This window comes from Coffea arabica, chromosome 9c (genome assembly GCF_036785885.1).
Source record: "Coffea arabica cultivar ET-39 chromosome 9c, Coffea Arabica ET-39 HiFi, whole genome shotgun sequence".
Classification (NCBI taxonomy): Eukaryota; Viridiplantae; Streptophyta; class Magnoliopsida; order Gentianales; family Rubiaceae; genus Coffea; species Coffea arabica.
This window is the reverse complement of record NC_092326.1, coordinates 34,227,723-34,251,059: the sequence shown is the minus strand read 5'-3', so window position 1 is coordinate 34,251,059 and position 23,337 is coordinate 34,227,723. Positions and strand designations below refer to the sequence as shown.

The window sequence follows — 23,337 nt, the reverse complement described above, 5'->3', positions numbered from 1 at the left end:
CATGTTCCCTTCCTTCTATCCTGTTTGTTGCTTCCAGCATAGTATTCCACCGTACTAATATGTTCCTTGTCTGTTCCGTTAAACCCATCCCATTGAATTGGAGCCATCTTCCACACTTCTTGAGTACCACACTTCCGTTAATTCCTCTTGTCTAATGTGGCAATTTTCATTGAGTACCAAACTTACAACAAACAACAACTTGTTGTACTGGGGTCTAGTCCTCATGATTATGCAAATTAATTCTTTTTTTTGAGCAACTATAGGAAACAATTTACTTATTCAAGTGATAAATTTTTTTTTTTTCAAAGAAGTTGTCAAACTTAAGCTTGCTCAAATTTTTTGACTTTAAGAGCATCACATTGTACATTTTCTTCAAAATTTCAAAAATCTCCAAATTGTGAACATTTTCTCATCATTCGAAATTTGCATGTCTATGTATTTTTTTTTTAAAAAAAAAAGTGCATTTAAGCTGGCTTTTCTGGCATAATGGATTGTAAGTTGGTTTTTTTTTTTCCCTTGTGGATAGAGGATTGGATATTAATGTCTTCACCCTGTGAAAGAAAAAGGAATTTGGAAACTATATCTTGAAATGGGAGATTACTATTTTTTTTGGGGTATGTTTTACAGAAATGTATTTGTGAAAATTTTCAAATATGTTTTTGGAGCAATTTTTTTTTCTTAAACATATTTATGAATAAAGATGCTATAGTAAAATTGTTGTAAGAGCACCCTTTAAATTTAGCCCTTCCAAACGAAGCAGAGTTTCATTATGGATCTTAAGAAAATTTGCTCTCATCAGCTAATTAAGTAAAGAAATAACACAGTTAAGCTAAGGTTCCCATAACCAGCAAAATATTATTTTGCTTGCATCACAATTGCAATTCCCAATTGGTTTTTTATCTTCCGAACAACTTTTTTATCTCACATACATTGCATCACAAAAAGTATTACAGTAATTATTTCAAATATTATATCACATAATCTACTGTTCTATGATTAACAACTTCTACAGGGCCAAGTTTCTTTTACTTCAACATTCGATGTGTATACTAGCTAATTGAATAGAATGTGTAGTGCTTAGTCAATTTTGTCATATTAGCTAAGTAGAAGTTTTATGTCTCTCCCACAATATTTTTTTGCATTGCTTTAAATGGCTCTGTTGTCAAAGTTTACTTTTAGTCGCATTCTTCAAGATTTAATAGTATTAATCAATTCGTCCAACCATAATATTAAGAGTAAAGGGCACAAATAACTTATTATTATCCAAAATGTTTACTTAACTAACAAAAAAAGCACATATTTAGTCACTTAACTTAAAAAACGCATAATTTTTATCACTTATTTTATGAAAACATATACCTATTGATCTCAAAATGTATGTTCTAATTCTAATTAGTTGAATGACCTTTTTGACTAAAATTTTTGTTTGATAACTAAAAAAAGAATGTTAAATAATTTTTTTATAGCCACATTTGCTCTAAAATAAGGAAGTGAGAGAAATGGAATGAAACAAAACTTAGTTTGTGTGTTATTGTTATGACAATTAATAGCAAGGATGAGTTCAAATATTAACAGAGTTCTTCTTATCCCTAAGAAGATATTAGGTTACAAATATCATTACTTTCGCTATAATATCTGATTCCCTACTTGTGACTAAAGAAATATATTGACACTATGTAATTTCTAATTTCTAATTTAGTAGATGAACTATTATTGTTTCCTTGGGCTTCATTTGGATTAAGGGAAGGAAAGAATATCATTAAGTAGATATTAACAAATAAAGTAGATGTTGTGATAGATGGAAGGAAAAAAATGCAAAGACTAAATGCATACTTTGGAAATAGAAAGGCAGTCTGAAATATCTCCATACCTCCTCATTTCCTTACTTTCCATTTTTTTTGGTAGTCCATTTGAAATATAGAACTAGTATCTATTGAAAAAGGAGAAGAGTGGGAAGAGGAAGAGGGAAGGGAGAAGAGGAAGAAGGAAAGGGAGGGGTGGCGGCAGAAGGTGGAGTGTGATGGTAGAAAGGACGGGGGTGGTGGTGGAGGGTGGTTGTTAGGGAACGACAAAATTTTTTTAAATTATCTCAATAAAAATTTAAAACTATCTCCAAATATATTTATAGTAAAAATTTTTCATGTACAAATTTAGAGTAAAGTTTTTCAAAGACACGCCTAAAAATACTTAATTCACATGGATCAATGTTTCCCCTAAATTGTAGTTTGTCTGTTCCATTTGGTCACATTTATGTGCCCTAAATTGAGGCTGCACATCTGAAATTTATGAATAAAAAAATAAAAATTTGAAATTGACGATTTACATGATCGTACTAGTATCTTATCGATCAACGACCTAATTTATAAGATACAGAATTTTGAATTTGGCGATATCAAGGGTTGTACAATTATTTGATCAAACAGCAAGGTTTATTTTGAAATTTGGACAAAACAATTTGCCTCTCTAAAGGTATGGGGTATTCATACTTTATCCCCTCCAATTTTGGAAATATATACTTCATTACTTCAATGTATTTTAACTTTGTCACTCCATTTGTATATTTCTCTTCGAAAAGTACCATTGACTTCTTGTAGTTGTAGCCTTAATAGTCAAGTTTATGGCAGTTGTATTAATACCTTTCTACCTTTCTATTCCAGGTAGTAAATATTCATCAAGAAGCTGCAATGCCAAACGAAAAAAAAAATGTTAAACCAAAATTTTTTGTAGTCTAGCTTCGCCAGATGAACCCAAAATTCTCAACTTTCAGATATCAAACTTCAACAACTGAATCACGGACAACTGTTCTTCGAGCATAGCTAAATGATCGATAGAATCACTTTAATACTTCTTGAATCGCCTAATTCGTCCTTTCATTGAATGAATAAACCTTTTTAAATTGAGTGAAAATTTAGCATATTTTTAAGGGATTTGGCAAAATTTACTGGTTTCTCTCAAAAAGGTTTTAGGACTTCTTTCCAAGGGTTGATTGCCCTACATACGCATGGCATGCCTTATTTTTATTCCAGTATAAGGGTACAATTGTACCTTCACTAACGAATCTTCACTATTTAAGTCATTTGGAAGAAGGTTAGATTGAATAATAACACCAAATGAATTATATGTTGAAGACCTTAAATTCAAGACTTTTCACTAATAAAAAGAAAAAAAAAAAAGAGTTAGTTGGCTGGAGGGGTGGCGGAGGGGATGTCGTTGGCATTTGATTGGTCAACAAAGGGGTAAAGTGTATATTTTCGAAATTCGGGGCGATAAAGCGTGACCATCCCATAGCTTCAGGGAGCAAAGCGTGATTAACCCTTAATAAGCCCCATTGAAAATGAGAAAATTGTGCAAATAAGGATCCAAAGAAAGGACAAGAAACCAAGTTGTATGTGTCTCAATCCTTGAACACGCACTCAAGAAAAAGTAGTACAGTACATTCAAAAGTTCCCAATTCCAATAAATATCTTATCATTCGCAAGAAAAAACAAACCTTTACGGTTTCTTCTTCCCTCTCAAAATTATACTACTGCTAGAATAACTAGGAGTAGGTTGCTTGCTTGCTTTGTCAATTGTCATTTCATTTCTGATTTCTCCATCAAAAAATATTTTCAAGAATTAGAAAAATACGGGGGAAAAGCAAAAAATTTGGGTTGACTTTCTGGATGGGGTCAGAGTCAGAATGCGGTAAGAGTGAGGTGGTCTTGGGTGTGGATGGCGGTACTACCTCTACTGTCTGCGTCTGCATGCCCCTTCTCCCTTTCTCCGATCACCTGCCGGACCCTCTTCCTATTCTTGGCCGGGCAGCCGCCGGTTGCTCCAATTACAACAGCGTCGGAGGTATATTCTTGCTATTGTATTTCAATAGGAAATGATTTCATGATTTCTGGACGGTTATGTATTGTGAAGGGTTAATTGATTTTTGAAGTTAATTGTTAGTAGCAGGTTGGTAGAAGGTCAAAATGAAAACAAGGAAGGGGGAAAGAGGGATTTGGTTATCATGGATTTTATTGTGGCCTGCATTTTGTTTTCTGGGTTGAATTTAGATTTTGATGGCTTTCATTATGAAGTTGATTTCAGTTGATTTCTGTTTTTTTGGAGTTGAGGAATATTAGTGTGTGTATTATAGAAATAATTTGCTGGTTTTTAGTTTCTGACCTGAAATGAAAATTCATGACAATTGGTTGTAGGCTGTGGTTTGACTCTCATCCCTGCTATTTGTAAGACCTATTCCTAGTGTGCTTGAGAAAGGGGAAAAGATAAAACAGCAGTTGCTCGTTAGGGATAAATGTCATTTGCTATTTTGCTGTTTTGTGTTCTCAGAAGATGCTGCCAAAGCTACATTGGAAAAAGTTATGGAAGAAGCGCTTTCGCAATCAGGTGTGAAAAGATCGGCTGTTAGAGCTGTCTGTTTAGGTGTATCTGGAGTTAATCATCTGAAGGATGAGGAAAGAGTATTAAATTGGATAAGGTATGGTATCTTTCTGTTTAAGTATGATCTCTTTTATATTATCTTTTGGGTTTGGTAAGTATTAGATCACGTATTTGTTAAGTTGGAGTTAATGAATCCATTCATCTATTATGATTTACAATCCATTTTATCTTCCTTGATGGTAAAGGATCCTAAACCAATGAATGATTAATTTTGAATAGTGCTATTTGAATTTTGTTGATCATCATAGTGTTTACTGCATAGACGGCTACATGGATTTTGGAACGTGCCAAAGTAGCTGCTCTTGTACAATTTTTAGATGATTGTATGTAGCTACTCTAGTATATTCTTCCAATGATAATACTGATTGATGAGTCCTAGGACATTAGCATGCCTTAGAAAGTTCGGGCAATAAGTAGTTTTACAATCTTGGGTCAGTATGCTTGGATGTAACATTATGTCTGCCTATACTGCTTTTTCTCTATTGTGTAAGAAGGAATTGAAGAACCAATGCTTTAGAAGGTTTCTCGTTTTGCTTGGGGCAATCACTTTTGGCATTTATGGTTGTTATTAAAGTTGAAGCATGCATACAAGCATGCTTTGCTTGCTATTACCCACGGGAAGAACATAATGCACCTTCTGCATTGAAGGAAAGACTACTTTGTGGTACTTTTTTTAAACAATTTTTCTCGCTTAGAAATCTTCTTTTATAGAATAGGAATTGAAATAATGTTTTTTTGGGTGAGTCAATAAGTAAAAACCTAAGAGTAGGAAGAAGATTTTACAGATGGTTGCTGATATTGCCAGAGTAGTTCTTATAATCCTGGAGCGATTTTTCATCAAATGGAAAATTACCCTGTTGACGCCAACATTTCTATGGGACTGACCAACGAATTTTTCTGTTACTTATACTCCTCACTCTCCCGTTTCCATTTTCAGTTTCACTATGAATCTTTTTCTATTCTCAACAACCGCCTTTAATGGCTACTGACATTCATACCTGATGTGATGTTGCTGGTTAAACTAACTAGCTCCATTTTCAAAGCGCAAAGGTTAAAATCATATAGAGCCATCACTTCCTAAAACACTTTTTTGAATGTAAAGGGGAAAAAATTTGAAACATTATAAGACATCAAGGGCCTTGATTTCATATTCCTAAATTTTAACTTGAATCAATCTTGGTAGAACCCCGAAATAGCTTAGTAAATCAATATTTGGTCAATAAAGATCAACCGCACAACTTAGTAATTTTACGTGAAAGCACAAAATGTAAGTTGGAAATGTACAGATCTATCATGAATGGACTAAGATTCAACAATACAAATGAGATGAGCACCATATAGAACCAGAAGGAAAAAATCATGGTATCATACAATACCAGTCAAAAACCATTCTGATAACTGTACCAAACTTGGGAAGGAAACAAATCTGGAAGGCAGCAGGGTAGGGAGGTTGTAGAGAGATACTCATCAACAAGAGCAAGAGAGAAGCTGGTTGGGAGTGGTACTTGCAGAGACCTGGGATTGGGGAAGGAAATAAAGTGGATGGTTGGTGAAGGGGAAGCAGGACTGAGTGGAGGAGCAGCAGGGCTGGTAGGAGTAGGGTGTCAGAGAGAGAGGTAGAAGAAGGGGGAGGGAGTTGAATACGATAAACAGAAGTGGAGGGAGTGGGTTCCATATGAATTAATGAAGATGTTGGGGTTGACTTGGGGAAGGTTAGTTTGCCATTTAATGAATAATGGCTCCGGTTTTAAAAGAATTTCTCAGGCAATATTGCCAGCCTTTTAGAGATTCGTCATTTACATGTCTTGCTCATGCTCAATACTCCTCGAAAAGAAAGTAATCATGGGCAGTATTGCCAGCCTTTTAGAGATTGGTAGTTGACATGTCGTTCTTGTGCACGGTGCTCTTGAGAAAGTAACCAATTTACCTTGAACTGTTTAGCCAATGGTTTAAGCTTCATGTCTTATGTGATCATTTAGTTTTTCTGTTCTTTCTACCTTCTCTTTCATGCTTGTGGGATGTTTGTTAAGGGCATCATAACTGATATATCATAGAAGGCTTGTTGTGTTTCGAAGTTGGAGAAACTGTGAGCTTTGCAAACTGTAGTGCGAATAAGTGCAGCATTTAATTTGGATCACATGATCCTGATTTGAAACCTCTGTTCTCTGAATTTTGGTATTAGAAAATTATGGCTCCTTTAGGACAATTGAAGAACTGTTAAATGCCTCATGACTTGGATGGAAACATTGTTTGAGCTTATGGGAGTTGAAATTAATGGAAGAGACTAGCCTGTATTCTAGAATTATTGCTTCATGAAAATGGCAAAACATCTCTTGGTGTACTTCTCAAGAATTTTGTTAACAAACGATATTAACTGTTTGCTCTAAATTTTTAGGCAGCTTTATTATGTGTTCCTTTTGAGTTATTATTTAACGGTGTATATCAACCCCAAACTTTTAGGCTGCTTTATCTGTGTGTTCATTTTGTGTTGACATTTTATGTTCAGAAAAGGTTACAAGGCCTAAAGAAGACAAACATAAAGTACTTTTTATTGAAACATATGGCAGATTCAAAAAACTCCAACAAGTGGTTCTAAATTACTGTAATTTTGCAGGGACTTTTTCCCTGCTCATGTGAAGATATACGTTCACAATGACGCTGTTGCAGCTCTTGCAAGTGGGACTATGGGGAAACTTCATGGCTGTGTGCTTATTGCTGGTACAGGGAGCATATCCTTTGGATTTACTGAAGATGGAAGGGAAGCTCGTGCTGCCGGTGCTGGACCTGTATTGGGTGACTGGGGCAGGTGATGTTAGGAAATGTGTTTTATCGTATAAAAAGTTGCTCTTTGTGATTCTTTTTGTCTTTTATCTAGGCGATGAAATGGACGTGATAGTTCTAGCAATCAATATTAGTCTATCCTCTTAAATTTAAGTAGAAAGCAAAAATCAATAATTTGTCCTTCATCATAGCTTGATTAAGATAACTGAAGATGGTGCTTATTCGACTCTTCATTTGGCAATTGTGGGCGCATAACAAACATCTAGGAATACGAAAGTGGCAAGGGCATTGGGGAGACAGGAAAAGAGGGATATACAACGCGATGCAGTTCCCAAATATGGTACCTGTAGTTCACCATGCTGGATGAGGGATTTTGTTTTCTTAGCTGTGACTCAAAAAATATGCACACTGAGTCAACTTTGGCCCTCGAAGTTTATGAATTAATTTATCTTCTGATTTAATGAATCAACTTTCATAATTTTGTATTTTCTTTGTTTAGAATGCTTCTACTGAAATTCAGCAGAGACTGCAAAAAAAAAATTGCAGATTATCAAATGAAAGTGAGCTAAATATTCTTTCTCGCATGGAGAATCTTAGAGCTAAATATTCTTTCTTGCATAGAGAATCTTGTGAAATATATTGATCAATCTTAGGACAAAATGTCGGTGTCCTGCTGTTACTTTAAAGCAATGGCAAGGATATTTGGCATAGGTTTATCTTAGGTTGCTGGAGCTCTGTGATCAAATTTTAAAGGAATGACGAAAATTAACATTAAAGTTTGTGTTGTTTACAACCAAATGACAGGGACTAAATGAGATGGCACAAAAATTTAATGGACAAAAACTGAATTTCTTCCCATCTCTTGATGATTTTGTTTACTAACTTCAAATAATTAGAATCTTGAAAAAGAAAATGACAGAGAGCCATTGCAGATTTTTCTTTGCAGCAATCTCTTTTTTTTTGGGGGTATTGTTGTTGTTGCTATTCATATAAAATCTATGTTGGACTTGTATGCTTTCATAGCTCCAAACATTTGCATTTCTGCGAATGGATGGTCTGAAACATTTTTGTGAAAAGATTCCTATAATTACTTTTTCTGGAAGATTGTTTTTGCATTTTTCTCCAATCAGCTTTTGTTTCTGAATTTGCTTGTCTGACCTGGACAAGACAGAATTAACAGTATAGCTCAGAAAATGCTCTACGTTGGACTTATCAGCTTCTGAATTCCTTGTAGCATGTTTGTGAGATGATTAAAGAAGATGGTGTTTTTAAACTATATGAGTTGACCATATAATATATATATATATATATATATTTTTAACCGTATAGTTGGTTTTTTTGTATCTAAGATATATCTGGTTCCGTGCAGTGGCTATGGAATTGCTTCTCGGGGATTGACGGCTGTAGTGAGGGCTCATGATGGTCGTGGCCAGCAGACAATGTTGACAGATCATATTTTGGATTCACTTGGTCTTTCTTCACCCGATGAACTCATAGGGTATCTCTTCAATACTGATAAAAAATTGTTGTCAGTTCTGTCACTAGTCATTGATCAAATACTAATAATGATCTAAAGTTCAGCATTAGGATTAGTTGTGAGTTGGCAGTTTGCAGATGTGAGAATGCAAAGACCATCTCTGAAGTTTTCCTGAGTCATTAGACTGAAGCCTTCTCACATGGAATGATAGTTCTTAAACAGGGTGAAATCATCTCTAGAATATTAAATCAAAGAAGTAAGATAGCAGTGCTTTTGAGGTTGATCAGCTTAGAGCTTTCTCTTGCATTTGGTTTTAAACCTATAGATCTCCATGATCAGGGAAGGCTGTTCATATTCCTGGTTATTGATTGGTTTTGTGGCTCACATATTGAATTGAGGTTAGTTATACTATGCTAGTGTTAATTGCTCTGCTAGCCATTTAAAAGTAAATGAGGGTCTAATTATTTGGGAGTCTGAAACGAAATGGAAAACCATTTAACATGCCCATGGAAGATGAGAGAGAGAGAGAGAGATCGCTATCAATCAAATTTTTAGTCTTAATCTACAGTATTCTTTTTTATTTTTCAAAAGATGTGTATCGCTAGATATTCGATATGTATATCAAGTATTTGCTTTTAAAGTCGTTTAGGCCATGATATAGATCTTATTGTGATTTTATGGTGCATTTGATAAAACTAAAATCTGAAATTTGAAATTTGAAATTTGAAGTCTGAATCCATTAAGTGTTTGAATTGTTAAGTATTAAATCTGATACATTTGAGTGGATATCACATTAAGTGATAAGTGAATAGCTTATCACTTATTTTTAGGAGCAAGTTTTGTTTAGAAAATTCAGTGCTACTTAATTAATTCAGATCAAATTTTGGTTATCAAACGCATCTGAACATGGTAAGATCTGAATCTATAAAGTTTAAGTGCTGAATTGGGCTGTCTGATCAAACAAGGCGTTAATGAAATAAATTATCAGACGAAAATTACTTCAGGCTTTAGTCAACCATTACTTGTCTAGGATTTGAGATAACAAACAGTGTGATTGCTGGGTTCAAACTGGTGTTTTTTCCTAGGAGTTTAATGACTAATTTGCCACTTACTGAACCATAAAATAGGACAATCCATTACATTCGGAATGTCTGAATGTAGTTCCTCAAATTTCTGATTTGGCTTTACTTAACTTGTATAGTTTGCTGAATGAGGACAACTAAAAAATTGACTCTCCATTTTAACCTATTAATATGCTTGAAGGTTGAGACTGAGGTAAATGTTCGCAGCCGTTTGGATAAAAGAGAAGCTTTTAGTATAATGTCATTCGTGTCATACCAGCTTTGAGTATAACATCATTCGTGTCATACCAGGTTGTAGTCCTATTTTGACTTTTATGTGGGTCTATTATTATGCGTTTCTCAAATGTTCTATCCTCTTAATAGCAACTTAATGTCTCTGGAAGATACTTAAGAGTTCGAAAGGGAAAGGTGGAAAGTGTGGGTCAAAAGCTACAGTTTTCATACAAGAGATGTTTTTGATCTTTCCAACAACTGTTTACGACTTCTAACTTAGGGTCTATTTGATAACATAAAAAAGTGTTGAAACTGAATTTTTTCAAACATTCAAGTGTTTTGAGTGTTTGATAAATGAAATCCCATTTGCTGAACTTGTTAACCACTGCTGAACTTGTGTGTATTTTTTTTAGTACAAGAATCCTAATTGAATGCTTAATTCTGATAAAAATTAATAGAATTACTTTAACTACCTTATCTTATATACCAAATCTACCATTATTTGTTAATTATGTTCAAAATTCTTTTCTAATTAAACAACTTGATATTCTTTATATAACAGTTTTCTATTTTTCTTTTCTCTGTTTTTATTGACTTTCACATCTTCTCCATGCTCCTCGTTTAATATATTTCATCTTTTATATTAATTTGATTTAAAAATAAATATTGTCATTTTCATACCTAACAATTTTAAACTAATTAAATCATAGGTTCTATTTCTTTTTTGAATGAAAAGATATAAGGGCAAAGTTGTCAAATTTAATTTATTAAGCATTCAGTTATAAATGTTTATCAAACAGTATACATAGGTTTAGCATTAAAATTCAGACATTCATATATCTCTTTTAATGCTTAAAATTCAACAAATTAATTGTTTCAGTATTCAGATTTCAGAATTCAGACTTCAGAATTCAGATTCAGTTTTACCAAATGGAACCTTAGTCTAAAAGTGCGTGGATCTATCAAAATTGAGAATAATTCTATTGACTGTCCTAAGTTAATGAGCTTTAGAAAGGTAAGGGACTGTGCCCTAATAGAAGTTTGAGATGGCTAAATTGCAGACCTTCCAAACATAACGGACTAAAATTGCAACTTTACCACTGGAGTATAAAATTTTTCTGATTGCGGTATATTAATTAGAAGCACCGTCAAAATTTCATGCTCTCTTTATTGGAATTTAGGTGGACCTATGCAGATCCATCTTGGGCTCGTATTGCAGCCCTTGTTCCTGTTGTAGTATCTTGTGCAGAAGCTGGTGATCAAGTTGCAATTGAAATATTAAACAATGCAGTAGAAGAATTGGGTTCAAGTGTAAAAGCTGTTGTTCAAAGGCTATCCTTGGCTGGGGAAGGTCAATGCTTAAGCTTAAGACTTAATTGCATTGAGCACGCACGCACGCACGCACACACACACCCACACACCCACACACACTCTCTCTCAAATACTTCAATGGAAATGTTGTTTTCTTTTTCTCTAAAGGCTGGATTATTTGAAACAGCATAGAAGAAATCTAAGCTCTTGAAATTTTCTGGTAATTACATCTTGGAATATGAGGATAGCTTTGAATTCTCACAAATTTTGATCCAGCTGTACTCAGCTTTAGGAAATGGTGGTGGGGGTGGAAGAACAATTTAATTTCCTATGGACATGCTCATGGGTTTCATTAGAACTGCAAAGCTGAAAAGCATGGTTTTATTTCCAGACGGAAAGGGTTCTTTCCCTGTTGTCATGGTAGGCGGTGTTCTTGAAGCTAATAGGAGTTGGGATGTTGGGAGAGAAGTTATCAATGCTATATTGAAGACCTATTCTGGGGCTTGTCCGATTAGACCAAAGGTTAGTAAAATCAAGTCTTTTGTTTGATACATGACTTCTTTCTTTTGCCCCACGCCAATGTAGCATTGTTACCCTTGTGAGAGTGCAGAAATGTGTTAAGGGAGAATCTTGAAACTTAGAAGTGTTCATCTTTCAGTATAGGGCTAATAAATTAATGCTCATCTAGTTTTTATTCAATTCAACATTTTCATAAATTTCTGGAGGGAGGAGGTCCTTTATATGGTTGACAATTTATACACATTACCATTTTAACTCATTTACCTCCTTTCCCTTTTTTCCCCCGTTCAAACTCAAAAGTAGCAAAGTGAAGGTGCATGCATATTTGGATATGATGGTGAAAGAGAAAAGTTATTAACAAGGTATATGTATCGGATGTCGCATCTAGTTTTGTGGATTTGCATTAACAATTTAAGTTGTTTTAGCTTATTGTTCCCTTACTTGCAAAGCATGAAAGAAGCTTTGGTTGAATTTTAATAAAGTGAGAGTCTGGCTGTACGTTTGATGTAGTTTTTCAGGTACCAAATTAACAAGCCTGCTGCTGTCTTTAGTCTCAAATAAATTGGACCAATGAAGACCTGCCTATATACGATTATTCTTCTCACTTTTATTCTTTGAGGGAATGCTAGATACGAGAACAATGAACAAAAAGCAAATAAGAAAAGCAGGAATCCTTGCAGAAGTTGCTTTTTCTGACTACTCAATTTACAGCCATCCACTAGAACTCTAAATAGCAACGCATTCAACTGTATAGTTACAAAAGATTTGCACTTGTTTTAGTACGAGGCATCTGGGATTTTAACTTGGCCTGCTTGTGCTTGTGTTTCTTTTTAGTGTTAAGAAAGCTTTTCTCATCATGCAGTTCCAGAGGTTCTTAATTTCAAACTGTTAACTTTTTAGGTGGAGCCTGCTATTGGAGCAGCACTTGTGGCCTGGAACTCCTTGATGAAAGAGCTACCGGCAAATGGCCATAGATGACTTGGAATGGAAAATTATTCAATTGTACAGAAATTATGTATTACAGATTGATGCCAATCATCAATAAATTGTGGAAATTGATAAAATAATCAGCCACAGAGGGATCAAAATTCTCAATGAATATTAATTTCTGCGATACTTGTTCTTGCTGCTTTGCATTGCCTTGCCGTCCGTATTTTATTTTATTTTTAACACAAGGGATGGGTGGGATTTAAAAAACGATAAAAGAGGGAGAGAGGGATCTGACCTTAGGACTTTTAATTCTTAAGGCCTACCTCAGACGGACGCGGGGCTGGAGCGGTTGTCAGAACAACCGCTCCGGAAGGTGTAACACCATTTGTATATGGTGTAACATCATCTGTATAAGGTGTAACAATTGAACAACAGCGAGTAAAATAAAATAACATTTTTGTGGGTCCCACACGGCATGAAAATCGAGTTACAAAACGTGATATGAGCCGCACAAATTTTTGAGGCTTCATCCAAGCCGTGAACTGCCTGGGACGGTTGTCTCTGACAACCGTCCAGGCCTCTCGTCCACCTCAGACAATTTTGGCAGTAAATTTTGGCTGACAGCCCAAATTTGCACCTATTCTCATTTGTTCCCTTTACAAGCGTAGTTTCTTTTCTTGGGTGATTGATTTCCAATTTCCTTTCTCTGAAACATTACTTAATCATGGGGAGTCGATCTTGGGATTATCGATGAAAATAAAATAAAATTCTGAGAAATGCATTTTTTTTTGTTGGATATGATAGACTTACATTATTCTATACTAGGGGGATGGGGGACCTGAAGAGACCTAAGGGTAATTCGGAGGGGATTGAACCATCACCTGATCAGACGAGTGCATTACACATGCGTATGGATTTTTTAAGTAAACCCACATATTGTGGTGGGAATCCTTGACCTCCCACCTCTTCGAGTTTTAATACTTTGGTGGTGACCATTAGTCCAAAGGCTGGTGGTTCTAAGAAATGCATTTACTTGTGTTGATTTTTAACCAAACAGTGAAAGAAAATTAAAAGTTACAAGACAAGGGATGCATAGTTGATTTTAGACATCAATAACCTGAACTTCCAGTTATACCTTTACAAATAATTTTTAACTTTAATATCAATTAGTCTATTAGGGAAAGTGTTGTTTTTGTTGATAGAGGTTCTCTCTCTCTCTCTCTCTCTCTTTCTCTCAATTTTGGCATTGTGGGAAAAGGAGCAACAGTGGGGGACTAAGGAAGTTATTACTTCTAATTAGTCAAATCCTATGTTCCCTTTTGTGTTAATTGTTGTAATAAATGAAAAAAAAAACGCAATTCTGCTAAGATGATTAAATTCTCTTGCTTTACACATTTTGCCATTCTCATCTTGGAGATGGCAAGGGAACTGTAAATGTTCTCTTTTTATTTCCTAGTCCTTTTCTTCTCCATTTATCTTCTTCTTTTTTCTTGAATGGTTTTCATCATTTTTTTTAATGGTTTTAATTTGGGAATTGGAAAAAAAAAGAGTATTACTCTTTTTCTTTTTTTTTTATTAACAAAATACTAATAGATAGATAAATCCAATCATAGGTTAGCTAGATCCAATTTTTTTTATTAACCAAATACTAAAAGATAGTAAATCCAATAATAGGTTAGCTAGATCCATTGAGTGGTGTAACTCTCAACACACAATGAAGGTGTTTTTACTATTAGATGTTAAGAAGATAAGAAACTTTATTGATTGAATGATAAAACTTTTTGTAGACAATGGAATTTTAATTAAATTCTAAAAATTACCATTGATCTATAAATCATTTTTATGGTTTATTTTCATCCAATCGGAAATTGCCACATGTCATGTACACCTGGAAAGGTTGGTTATTAACTGACCAGTTATATTTGACCACGTGTCAAGTTGAGGTGTTCCAAAATAATTCAAATTGCAGGGATATCTCCACCAACCAAATCATATCATATCACATACTTATTGGATAAATATCTAAGTATTTATTTCTTATTAAATAAATAATATTTAGAGTTATTTAATCCAAGTATATTTCTTATATACTGCAATAGCTTGGCCAGTCAAACGGCGCCATGTCACGTGTCCCCACGAGTTTGGCCAATCGATAAATTTCTTATCTCTTTATTAATAAATATAAAATGAAGAGATAATATTTGACTGGTGCAGTCCTAATATGACTGCACGTCTTGCAAGACAAGTGGAGTGGTACACAGGTTCTCAACCTCTACCTCTTGCTACAACTATAAATAGAGGTCTCTTAACCAAATCAAGGACACACACAGATACACAGAGGGACTTCAAGAGGCACCTCATACACTTAAGTATTGAAGTTTCAAGCTACGAAGGGTTGGATTTTCAAGCTCTCCAAGTCTTTCGCATATCAAGGCTTGAGCCTCCAAATATTCTCAAATTCTTCAAATCTTCCATATCAAGATTTGAAAGAGTCAGTGGTGGATCCAAGAACAAGCTGCGAAACCCTTGGATTGGTGTTCGAGGAGAAGAATCGAAGGAAACTCTCCATAAGCTCGAGAAACCCCCAGAGATTGTACCTACATATTTTTCTAAATTTATATATTACATATTTGTCGTGTATTTCCTTTTTCTTGTCATTTTGCAGACTTGAAAAATTTTATCGCGTACAAATTTTTGGCACGCCCAGTGGGACGATCTCTGCCTTCCATCTCTTCTTCTCGAATATTCAACTATCACCAATGGCACCAAAGAGCAACAAAATCATGATTGCATGTTCCAAGGCTACTGATGCTGAGCCTGTTCAGGAAGCTGCACATGTCGCTACCAATACCCGCACTATTGGTCCCGTGACAAGGAGCATGACTAGAGCCTCCACCCAAAGTAGCATGGAAGCTCCATCGATGCCAACTCCCGTCTTCGGTTCAACGTCACCAATAAGCTATTCGTCCACGATGGGAATCCAAGATGTTCCTGCCTCAATTGAGAAGGCTCTTGTCATGCTCGAACTTGGATCCGAATCCAAGTTCTCTAAGGATGACGATGATTCATCAAATACTGGATCAGCCTCTTCACATGAAACTCTTCATTCAAGATTTTCTATTGAAGATTCTGCTGCTTCTTCTGCTGCAATGCCTGCCATGATGACAAATACTTTAAGTCTCGAAGAACAAGTTTCGAACATGTCCAAGATGATGGAAACCATGATGAAACACATCAAGGACCAAGATGCTCTCATTGCTCAACTGCTCACTCAAAAAGATCACGCTGCTGAAGGAAACCATGCGAACCAAGAGCGTGAAAATCCCTCATCTAAAGGCAAAGACAAGGTGAAGGAAGTATATGTGACCGCCGATGGAACTATCCCCGTGGAACAACTGAAGGAACTTGTTGAAGGCGTGATCAAAGATAAAAATGAGGGTGGTCCAAAGTCGAGTTTTACCTACTGCAAGCCTTACACCTAGTGCTGTTAATCGAGCCGAGTCGAGCCGAGTATCTGAACGCCGAGCTCGACTCGTGACGAATTCGAGCCAAGCTCGAGCTCGCTCGTTAGCGCTAACGAGCCATAATATGCACTCGAACTCGACTCGAAAAAAGGAAATGTGACTCGAACTCGAGCTCGAGCTCGACTCGTTTATCACAAACGAGCCAGGCTCGGACGAGCTCGAGCTCGAGCTCGAAATATCTATCCGAGCTCGAGGCTCGATTTCGAGGCTCGAGGCTCGATTTTAGACTCGAGTTCGAAGCTCGAGACTCGATTTTGAGGCTCGATTTCAAAATTCAACAATCAGTTATTACGAAGTCCTGCTCCAGCATATCCAGATTTAGGCTATCCAAAATCAACAAAAAATATTAGGATTGGCAACCAATGCCATTCACATTCAACAATACACAAACTCTAACCACATTTCATCCAAGACAAATAAGACCATAACATCCATGATCCATACAACACAAACTCCAGGGACTGCAGTCAACAAATACACAAACTACAGTCTAATTCCATATGAGACAACATTCATAAGAGCCAATATACCATAACAGGTTTTGTCCAGCCAAATAAACGCACAAACTACAACTAAATAACCATGTAAAACACTGCTACATAGCTTAAAAATTGTCCAACTTCAAACACCTGACAAGAAAAAGTACAACCCCTTCAGAAATCACAAGAAAAAGCACAGCTTCACAAGTCCAGCTTTACAAATCACAAGAAACAGCATCACATATTCCAGAAAACAGCCTTCAAATGTCCGGAAGATCAATTTCTTCAATTGTAGATGATTCGGAAACATCGAGTGGTTCCTACAAAACGAAAACAAGAAAGTTACAACTCCTAGCAAGATAAAATGAGCTGCCAAAATAAATAACTAATAGAGTATATATTTTACTTACACGAGACTTGTTTTTTAACCCATGAAGATTGCGGATCCAATCATTCCCACAAAGTAGCATTTGAACCGTTTCAACGGACATAGAAGCACGCCTATCATCGATTATTCTACCACCAGCACTGAAAGTAGATTCGGACGCCACGGTTGTAACTGGAATAGCGAGTATATCACTTGCCAATCTTGACAATATAGGAAACCTCCACCTTTCCCCTTTCCACCAACCCAAGACATCAAGATTTGCATTTGCATCACAAACATATCTGCCCTCTTCCAAATAGACATCTAAATCTGATTTTTCAGGGGGAGCCTTGTCAATTTCACTAACAATCATCTGAAATTTTTCTTTCCCAGTTAGAACATTAACTCCAAGCTTTTTAGCAGCCCCTTGAGTAGATTTACTTGAAATTTCCGAATGTTTTCTTTTTCCAGCTTCCCTTGGTGGTTCCTCACTATGAGATGAGATGTAAGCATCCACATATTCATTATAAAGGTCATAAAGAATGCATCTCATCTCATCAATGTACCTAGGGGCTGCAACTTCTCCATAAATAACTGGGAAAGTATGATTAACAAGGACCATTTTGTACCTCGGATCAAGAATAGCACCCAAAGACATCAAAACATTGCTTTCACCCCAATACTTGTCAAATTTTAGTGCCATACTTTCAGCCATAAACCTAATATGATCAGAAAAATCGAGAGCTTTTTCATTTAATAGCTCTTTAATCCTATACAACTCTACAAGAAAAAGGTTAGCTGTTGGGTAATCGGATCCAGAAATAATATTGGTGATCTCATAAAAAATACCCAAAAATTTACATACTTCTTCAACTTTCATCCATTCAAACTCACTTGGGACATAGTGAAACCCAGGATCAATGTCCCCATACCTGGGAAATATATCCCTAAACTCTAGAGCTGAAGCCAACATCAAATAAGTGCTGTTCCACCTAGTTGGGCAGTCCAAAATGAGCTTTCTAGAAGGCAATTGAAGCTGTTTTTTTATTTTGGCAAATTCATTGAGGCGAGACTCTGAATTTTTCAAATATTTAATCCCCTCTCGAACAACATCAATCACATCAACAATTTGATTAAGCCCATCTTGAACAAGCAAATTAAGTATATGGGCACAACACCTAACATGAAAAATTTTTCCTCCAATGCTCAACCTTTTTCTTAGACAGAAATCCTCTTTAACTCTCCTAATGCATACATCATTATAAGAAGCATTGTCCACAGTGATAGTAGAAACCTTATTTTCAATCCCCCACTCAAGAAAACACTTACTTAACGCATCAGCAATAATTACACCCGTGTGAGGAGGTGGGACATTACAAAAATTTAGAACCCGTTTTTGCAACACCCAATCACTATCAACAAAATGCCCAGTCACAACCATGTATTGAATTTTTTGACCAGATTTCCACAAATCTGTGGTTATACTAATCCTATTGGCACCTTTTAAGATATTTCTCAGCCTTCTCTTTTCAAGCATGAAAGCAGTCACACAATCTTCCTTTACTGTTTGCCGGTTAATCTTTTTATAAAATGGAGATACAGCTTTCATGAACTTGTTAAAAACAACATGATCCAACATAGAGAAGGGATACTCATGTACAAGAACCATATGAGCTGCTAACTCTCGTACTTTAGCATGATCATAAGAGAAATTAGTTATAGAAGTTATACCATCCGAGGGGCCTTCGGTAAAGGATAACACTTGCTGCCTCTTTTGATTTTCCTCTCCAACAGCCAGCCTCTTTTGTAGGCAATTTTTGAGATGACGCTTGTGTTGAGAAGTAGCTCCAGATGGATTTTTGACAAATAGTTCTTTGCAGTGATTACACTGCACTTTCAATGTTCCATCAGGCTGTTTTACTATAGTCATATCCTCCCATATTGTTGACTTCTTTTTCCGTTGTTTTTTTTCAAACGGATTTGCTCCTTCAACAGCACCTTTTTCCCCTGTTTCTGTTCCTTCATTCGGCTGATCTAAGTGATCTAAGTCCAGCTCTTCTTCGCTCATCTCATCAGCATTAGACTCCACCTCAAGTTCTTGTTCGACAGCTTCATTTTCAACCTCCATAATTGGACTTGTTGACGATCCTTGGTGACTGTACATACCTATTATTTAAAAGGAAAAATATACTTGAGTCAAGTCCATAAGGAACATATGCAGGAATATAGTGAAGAAACGCTATAGTGAAGAAATCAGTAAAATTAAAATACAGAGTCCTTAAAAGAGGGGAAAGGCAAAAAAGAAAACAATAAAAGAGACAAAAAAAAAGTAAAAGGGAAAAGCGAAAGCAGAAGCACAAGAAAATGTCTCATAACATTAACAGCAAGGTGCTGGTTTAAGTAAGGCATCCAGGATAATCTTTTCCACACAAGAAAACACATTCACACTCCATGAGAAGTAGTAAAAGTTCATAAAAATAGGGGCCTGCAAACAAAATTTTTTTTTTTGAGGAGTGCAAAATGGCCAGTTATATATCTTTCTTTCACAGGAACTAGTGTATCCCCTAATCATTCTTCTTACCAATCAACAAGCTTTTGCAATTACTGCAAGAACATTTCAAAGTGTACACTTGTTTTTATGAAAAAAAATGGCCTAAAGAGCTCCAAAAAGATTATATTCATGACCACATTAACCTGCTTTCCCTGCCTATCCAAACCTGCCCCCATTCCCACTCCAAAAGAAGAGCAATGATTACTTAAAACTTATCCAAGAGAAATCAAGTACAGTATTACAAATGAAAGTACTTCAAGACGTACGCAAAAAGTTCAAGACATAACTCATATTATCCATAATTCGCATTCCCAAAAAAAAAAAAAAACAGCACAACATAGAATCAAGTTCCATATGTTGAGAATCAGACATAGCTTAGTGGTTAAGGATCTTTGTCCCTGCTTCGTTTTTCCAACCCCTCTCTTTTATAATTAACCTACGAAAAGAGACGAGACTTACCAGATTAACCTGCTTTCCCTGCCTATCCAAACCTGCCCCCATTCCCACTCCAAAAGAAGAGCAATGATTACTTAAAACTTATCCAAGAGAAATCAAGTACAGTATTACAAATGAAAGTACTTCAAGACGTACACAAAAAGTTCAAGACATAACTCATATTATCCATAATTCGCATTCCCAAAAAAAAAAAAAACAGCACAACATAGAATCAAGTTCCATATGTTGAGAATCAGACATAGCTTAGTGGTTAAGGATCTTTGTCCCTGCTTCGTTTTTCCAACCCCTCTCTTTTATAATTAACCTACGAAAAGAGACGAGACTTACCAGAAATCACGAAGGATTAGAGAAACCAGTCAAATTGGACTGGTTTTTGGCCCTGGCCGTGGACGGGGTTGTTAATGGCAGAAAACAGAGGCTGTGGGCGGCAGTGGAGGCAGAGGTTGCTGTGGAGTGCGGCTTGCTGTGGAGTGCAGGGTTACGGTGTTGCGGGGTTGCGGGCTGCGGGGTTGCGGTGTTGCGGGGCTGCGGGGGTTGCGGGGCTGCGAGGTTGCGGAGCTGCGGCGTTGCGGGGCTGTGGGTGCGGCTGTGGGTTACTGGTTGCCGGTTGCGGGGTTGCTGGGTGCTGGGTGCTGGGTGTTGGGTGTTGCGGAGCTGTGGGTTACTGGGTGCGGTGTTGCGGGGTTGCTGGGTGCTGGGTGCTGGGTGTTGGGTGTTGCGGAGCTGTGGGTTATTGGGTGCGGTGTTGCGGAGCTGCGGCGTTGCGGGGCTGTGGGTGCGGCTGTGGCCTGTGGGTTACTGGTTGCGGCCTTGCGGGGTGCGGCGGAGAGGGAGAGGCAGAAATGAAGAATGAGAGTATGAGACGATGCAATATCAACCCTAGTCCAAATTTCTACCTGTTGACTGCTAAAATGACACAAATACCCTTCTTTGTCGAGCTCAACCGAGCTACTCGATAAAGAATCGAGTTCGAGCTTACTCGGCTCGATAACTAAACGAGTATTTGTCGAGCTCGAGCCTTATCGAGCCGAGCCTTAACGAGCTTTCGAGCTACTCGTTTCGCTTAACAGCTCTACTTACACCGCTAGAATCGACAAACTAGCAATGCCTGCTGGATATCAACCGCCTAAATTTCAACAATTCGATGGGAAAGGTAGTTCAAAGCAACATGTGGCCCATTTCGTCGAAACCTGCAATAACGCTGGAACCTATGGTGACCTGCTAGTTAAACAATTCGTCCGATCCTTGAAGGGCAACGCGTTTGATTGGTACACTGATCTCACTCCAGGGTCCATCGATAGTTGGGAACAGCTAGAACAAGAGTTCTTGAATCGCTTCTAAAGCACTAGAAGAACCGTTAGTATGTTGGAGTTGACTAACACTCGTCAATGGAAGGACGAACCTGTGGTCAACTACATTGATAGGTGGAGAAGTCTGAGTCTCAATTGCAAGGATAGACTGTCTGAACCCTCTGCCATAGAAATGTGCATCCGAGGAATACATTGGAGCCTGAGCTATATTTTACAGGGTATACGTCCAAATACGTTTGAAGAATTAGCTACTCGTGCTCATGATATGGAGTTAAGCATCACGGTCAATGCAACTGATGGGCTTTCCATTCAAGCTCCATGAGTGCAGCCGCCTCGTCAAAGTAATGAAAGGCAAGAAAATAAAAAGGGGGGCAAACCTCCTTCAAAATTCAGTAGTAAGGAGTTCATGGCAATAAATACAGCTCCCATGAAGATTGCTATCAAAGTGAGTCGAAAAGTCACCGAAAGAGTATACTCTCTTCAAAATAGGTCGGTAAGAAGGCCTACTCTAAAAGAAATGCAAGAAAAGGAATACCCCTTCCTCGAATCCGATTTACAAGGAATGTTTGATGATCTTTTCAAGGAGAAACTCCTTGAACTTCCCGACATGAAACGCCCAGAGGAAGCTGGTCAAGTCAATGATCCAAATTATTGCTGTTATCATCGCTTGATTGGCCACCCTCTCACTAAATGCTTTGTCTTTAAAGACAAAATTATGGAATTGGTCCGTCAAGGAAAAATCCTTCTCGAGGAAGATAAAGTATCGGCAAATCAAACAACCATAATGTTTGGGTCTGTGTGTCGTCCGATATAAGTTTTATCCACAACAAGCGGTGCTTCGTCCAAGAAGCTTGGAAAATCCTCAATTGAAGATGTTATTGAAGATGACAACGAAGGATGGACTTTAGTCACTCGAAAGAGGACTTGCAAGTCAAAAATAAAGAAGTACATCTTTTCAAAAAGCATTCGTTCGACAAAATCTGAAGTGACAATGAGACGACGAAATGCAACAAAGAAACAAAAGGGAGTGGCCACAAAACCAATTCCTTCAGATTTTCAGCTCCTTCAAGAGGTTCGACAGCCCGTGACACTGAGAGAATTTATACCTAAGGGGTATTTAAGTGACGATACTGATGACTCCACCTCTTGTAATGTCGTCAAAGTTGAAAATTCTCAAGTCACACAAATTAGCACGGAATTTGAGAAAAAACTCAAAATCGATGATAAATCGCCAGTAGATTGTGCAATGACTATCATTTTTTATGATGACGATTTGACTGTCGAGTTCAAAACTCACAATCGACCTTTGTTTGTTAGTGCGTATGTTCGAGAGCAGAAGATGAATCGGATACTCATTGACGGAGGATCTGCTGTCAATATCATGTCCGTGCGTGCTATGAAAGAGTTAAGAATCTCAAGCGATAAACTTTCCCAGAGCCGCCTCATGATCCAAGAATTTAACCAATGGGGGCAAAGAGCAATTGGCCTTATAAGGCTTGAATTGCTCATTGGCGAGTTGTCTTCAAGCGCGTTATTTCATATAATTGAAGCCAAAATCTCTTATAATATGCTCTTGGGAAGACCCTAGATTCACGAGAATGAAATTATACCGTCTACTCTGCATCAATGTTTCAAATATTGTCGAGACGGTATAGTTAAGAAGGTTGTGGCCGATGATAAACCTTTCACTGAGGCCGAAACTCACTTTGCCGACGCCAAATTTTACCTGCAGAAAGAAGCAAAAAGAAAAAAATCAGTAAAAGAAGAAAATCAAGATTCCAAGGTGCCCATTTTGCGGTATATTCCAAGATCAAAGAGGGAAGAAAGTCAATCCTCTTTTGTCAGGAATGATACATTAAATGTTCCGCTTACCAAAATAGAGCCTGTTAAGAATGAAAAAGTGAGC

The 23,337-nt window shown here is 36.9% G+C and overlaps 2 protein-coding genes across 3 annotated transcripts; one reads left to right on the top strand and one right to left on the bottom strand.

Moving 5' to 3' along the window:
- Positions 1-3,366: 3,366 nt before the first annotated feature.
- Positions 3,367-12,930, top strand: LOC113707631 (uncharacterized). 2 transcript variants are annotated; one of them, XM_027229895.2, is made up of 7 exons: positions 3,367-3,837; positions 4,321-4,468; positions 7,046-7,237; positions 8,582-8,710; positions 11,166-11,335; positions 11,687-11,817; positions 12,715-12,930. In XM_027229895.2, the coding sequence occupies exons 1-7, from the start codon at positions 3,663-3,665 to the stop codon at positions 12,790-12,792; spliced, it is 1,023 nt and encodes a 340-aa protein (XP_027085696.1). In that variant the 5' UTR covers positions 3,367-3,662; the 3' UTR covers positions 12,793-12,930. The 2 variants fall into 2 exon arrangements, with proteins under 2 accessions (XP_027085696.1, XP_071920854.1); XM_072064753.1 differs by lacking the exon at positions 11,687-11,817.
- A 3,671-nt stretch (positions 12,931-16,601) lies between these two features.
- Positions 16,602-19,242, bottom strand: LOC113708237 (zinc finger BED domain-containing protein RICESLEEPER 2-like). Its single transcript, XM_027230699.2, has 2 exons — positions 17,158-19,242; positions 16,602-17,067 (listed from the first exon to the last, which is right to left on the bottom strand). The coding sequence occupies exons 1-2, from the start codon at positions 19,240-19,242 to the stop codon at positions 17,008-17,010; spliced, it is 2,145 nt and encodes a 714-aa protein (XP_027086500.2). The 3' UTR covers positions 16,602-17,007.
- Positions 19,243-23,337: the final 4,095 nt, after the last annotated feature.

Excerpts from the sequence above, each read along its gene's own strand:
- LOC113707631 (XM_027229895.2), top strand. The coding sequence starts at position 3,663 with ATGGGGTCAGAGTCAGAATGCGGTAAGAGTGAGGTGGTCTTGGGTGTG. Across the intron at positions 11,336-11,686 it reads GCTATCCTTGGCTGGGGAAG|ACGGAAAGGGTTCTTTCCCT; the intron begins GTCAATGCTTAA and ends TTTTATTTCCAG. Across the intron at positions 11,818-12,714 it reads CTTGTCCGATTAGACCAAAG|GTGGAGCCTGCTATTGGAGC; the intron begins GTTAGTAAAATC and ends TTAACTTTTTAG.
- LOC113708237 (XM_027230699.2), bottom strand. The coding sequence starts at position 19,242 with ATGGAGGTTGAAAATGAAGCTGTCGAACAAGAACTTGAGGTGGAGTCT. Across the intron at positions 17,068-17,157 it reads GGTTAAAAAACAAGTCTCGT|GAACCACTCGATGTTTCCGA; the intron begins GTAAGTAAAATA and ends TTCGTTTTGTAG.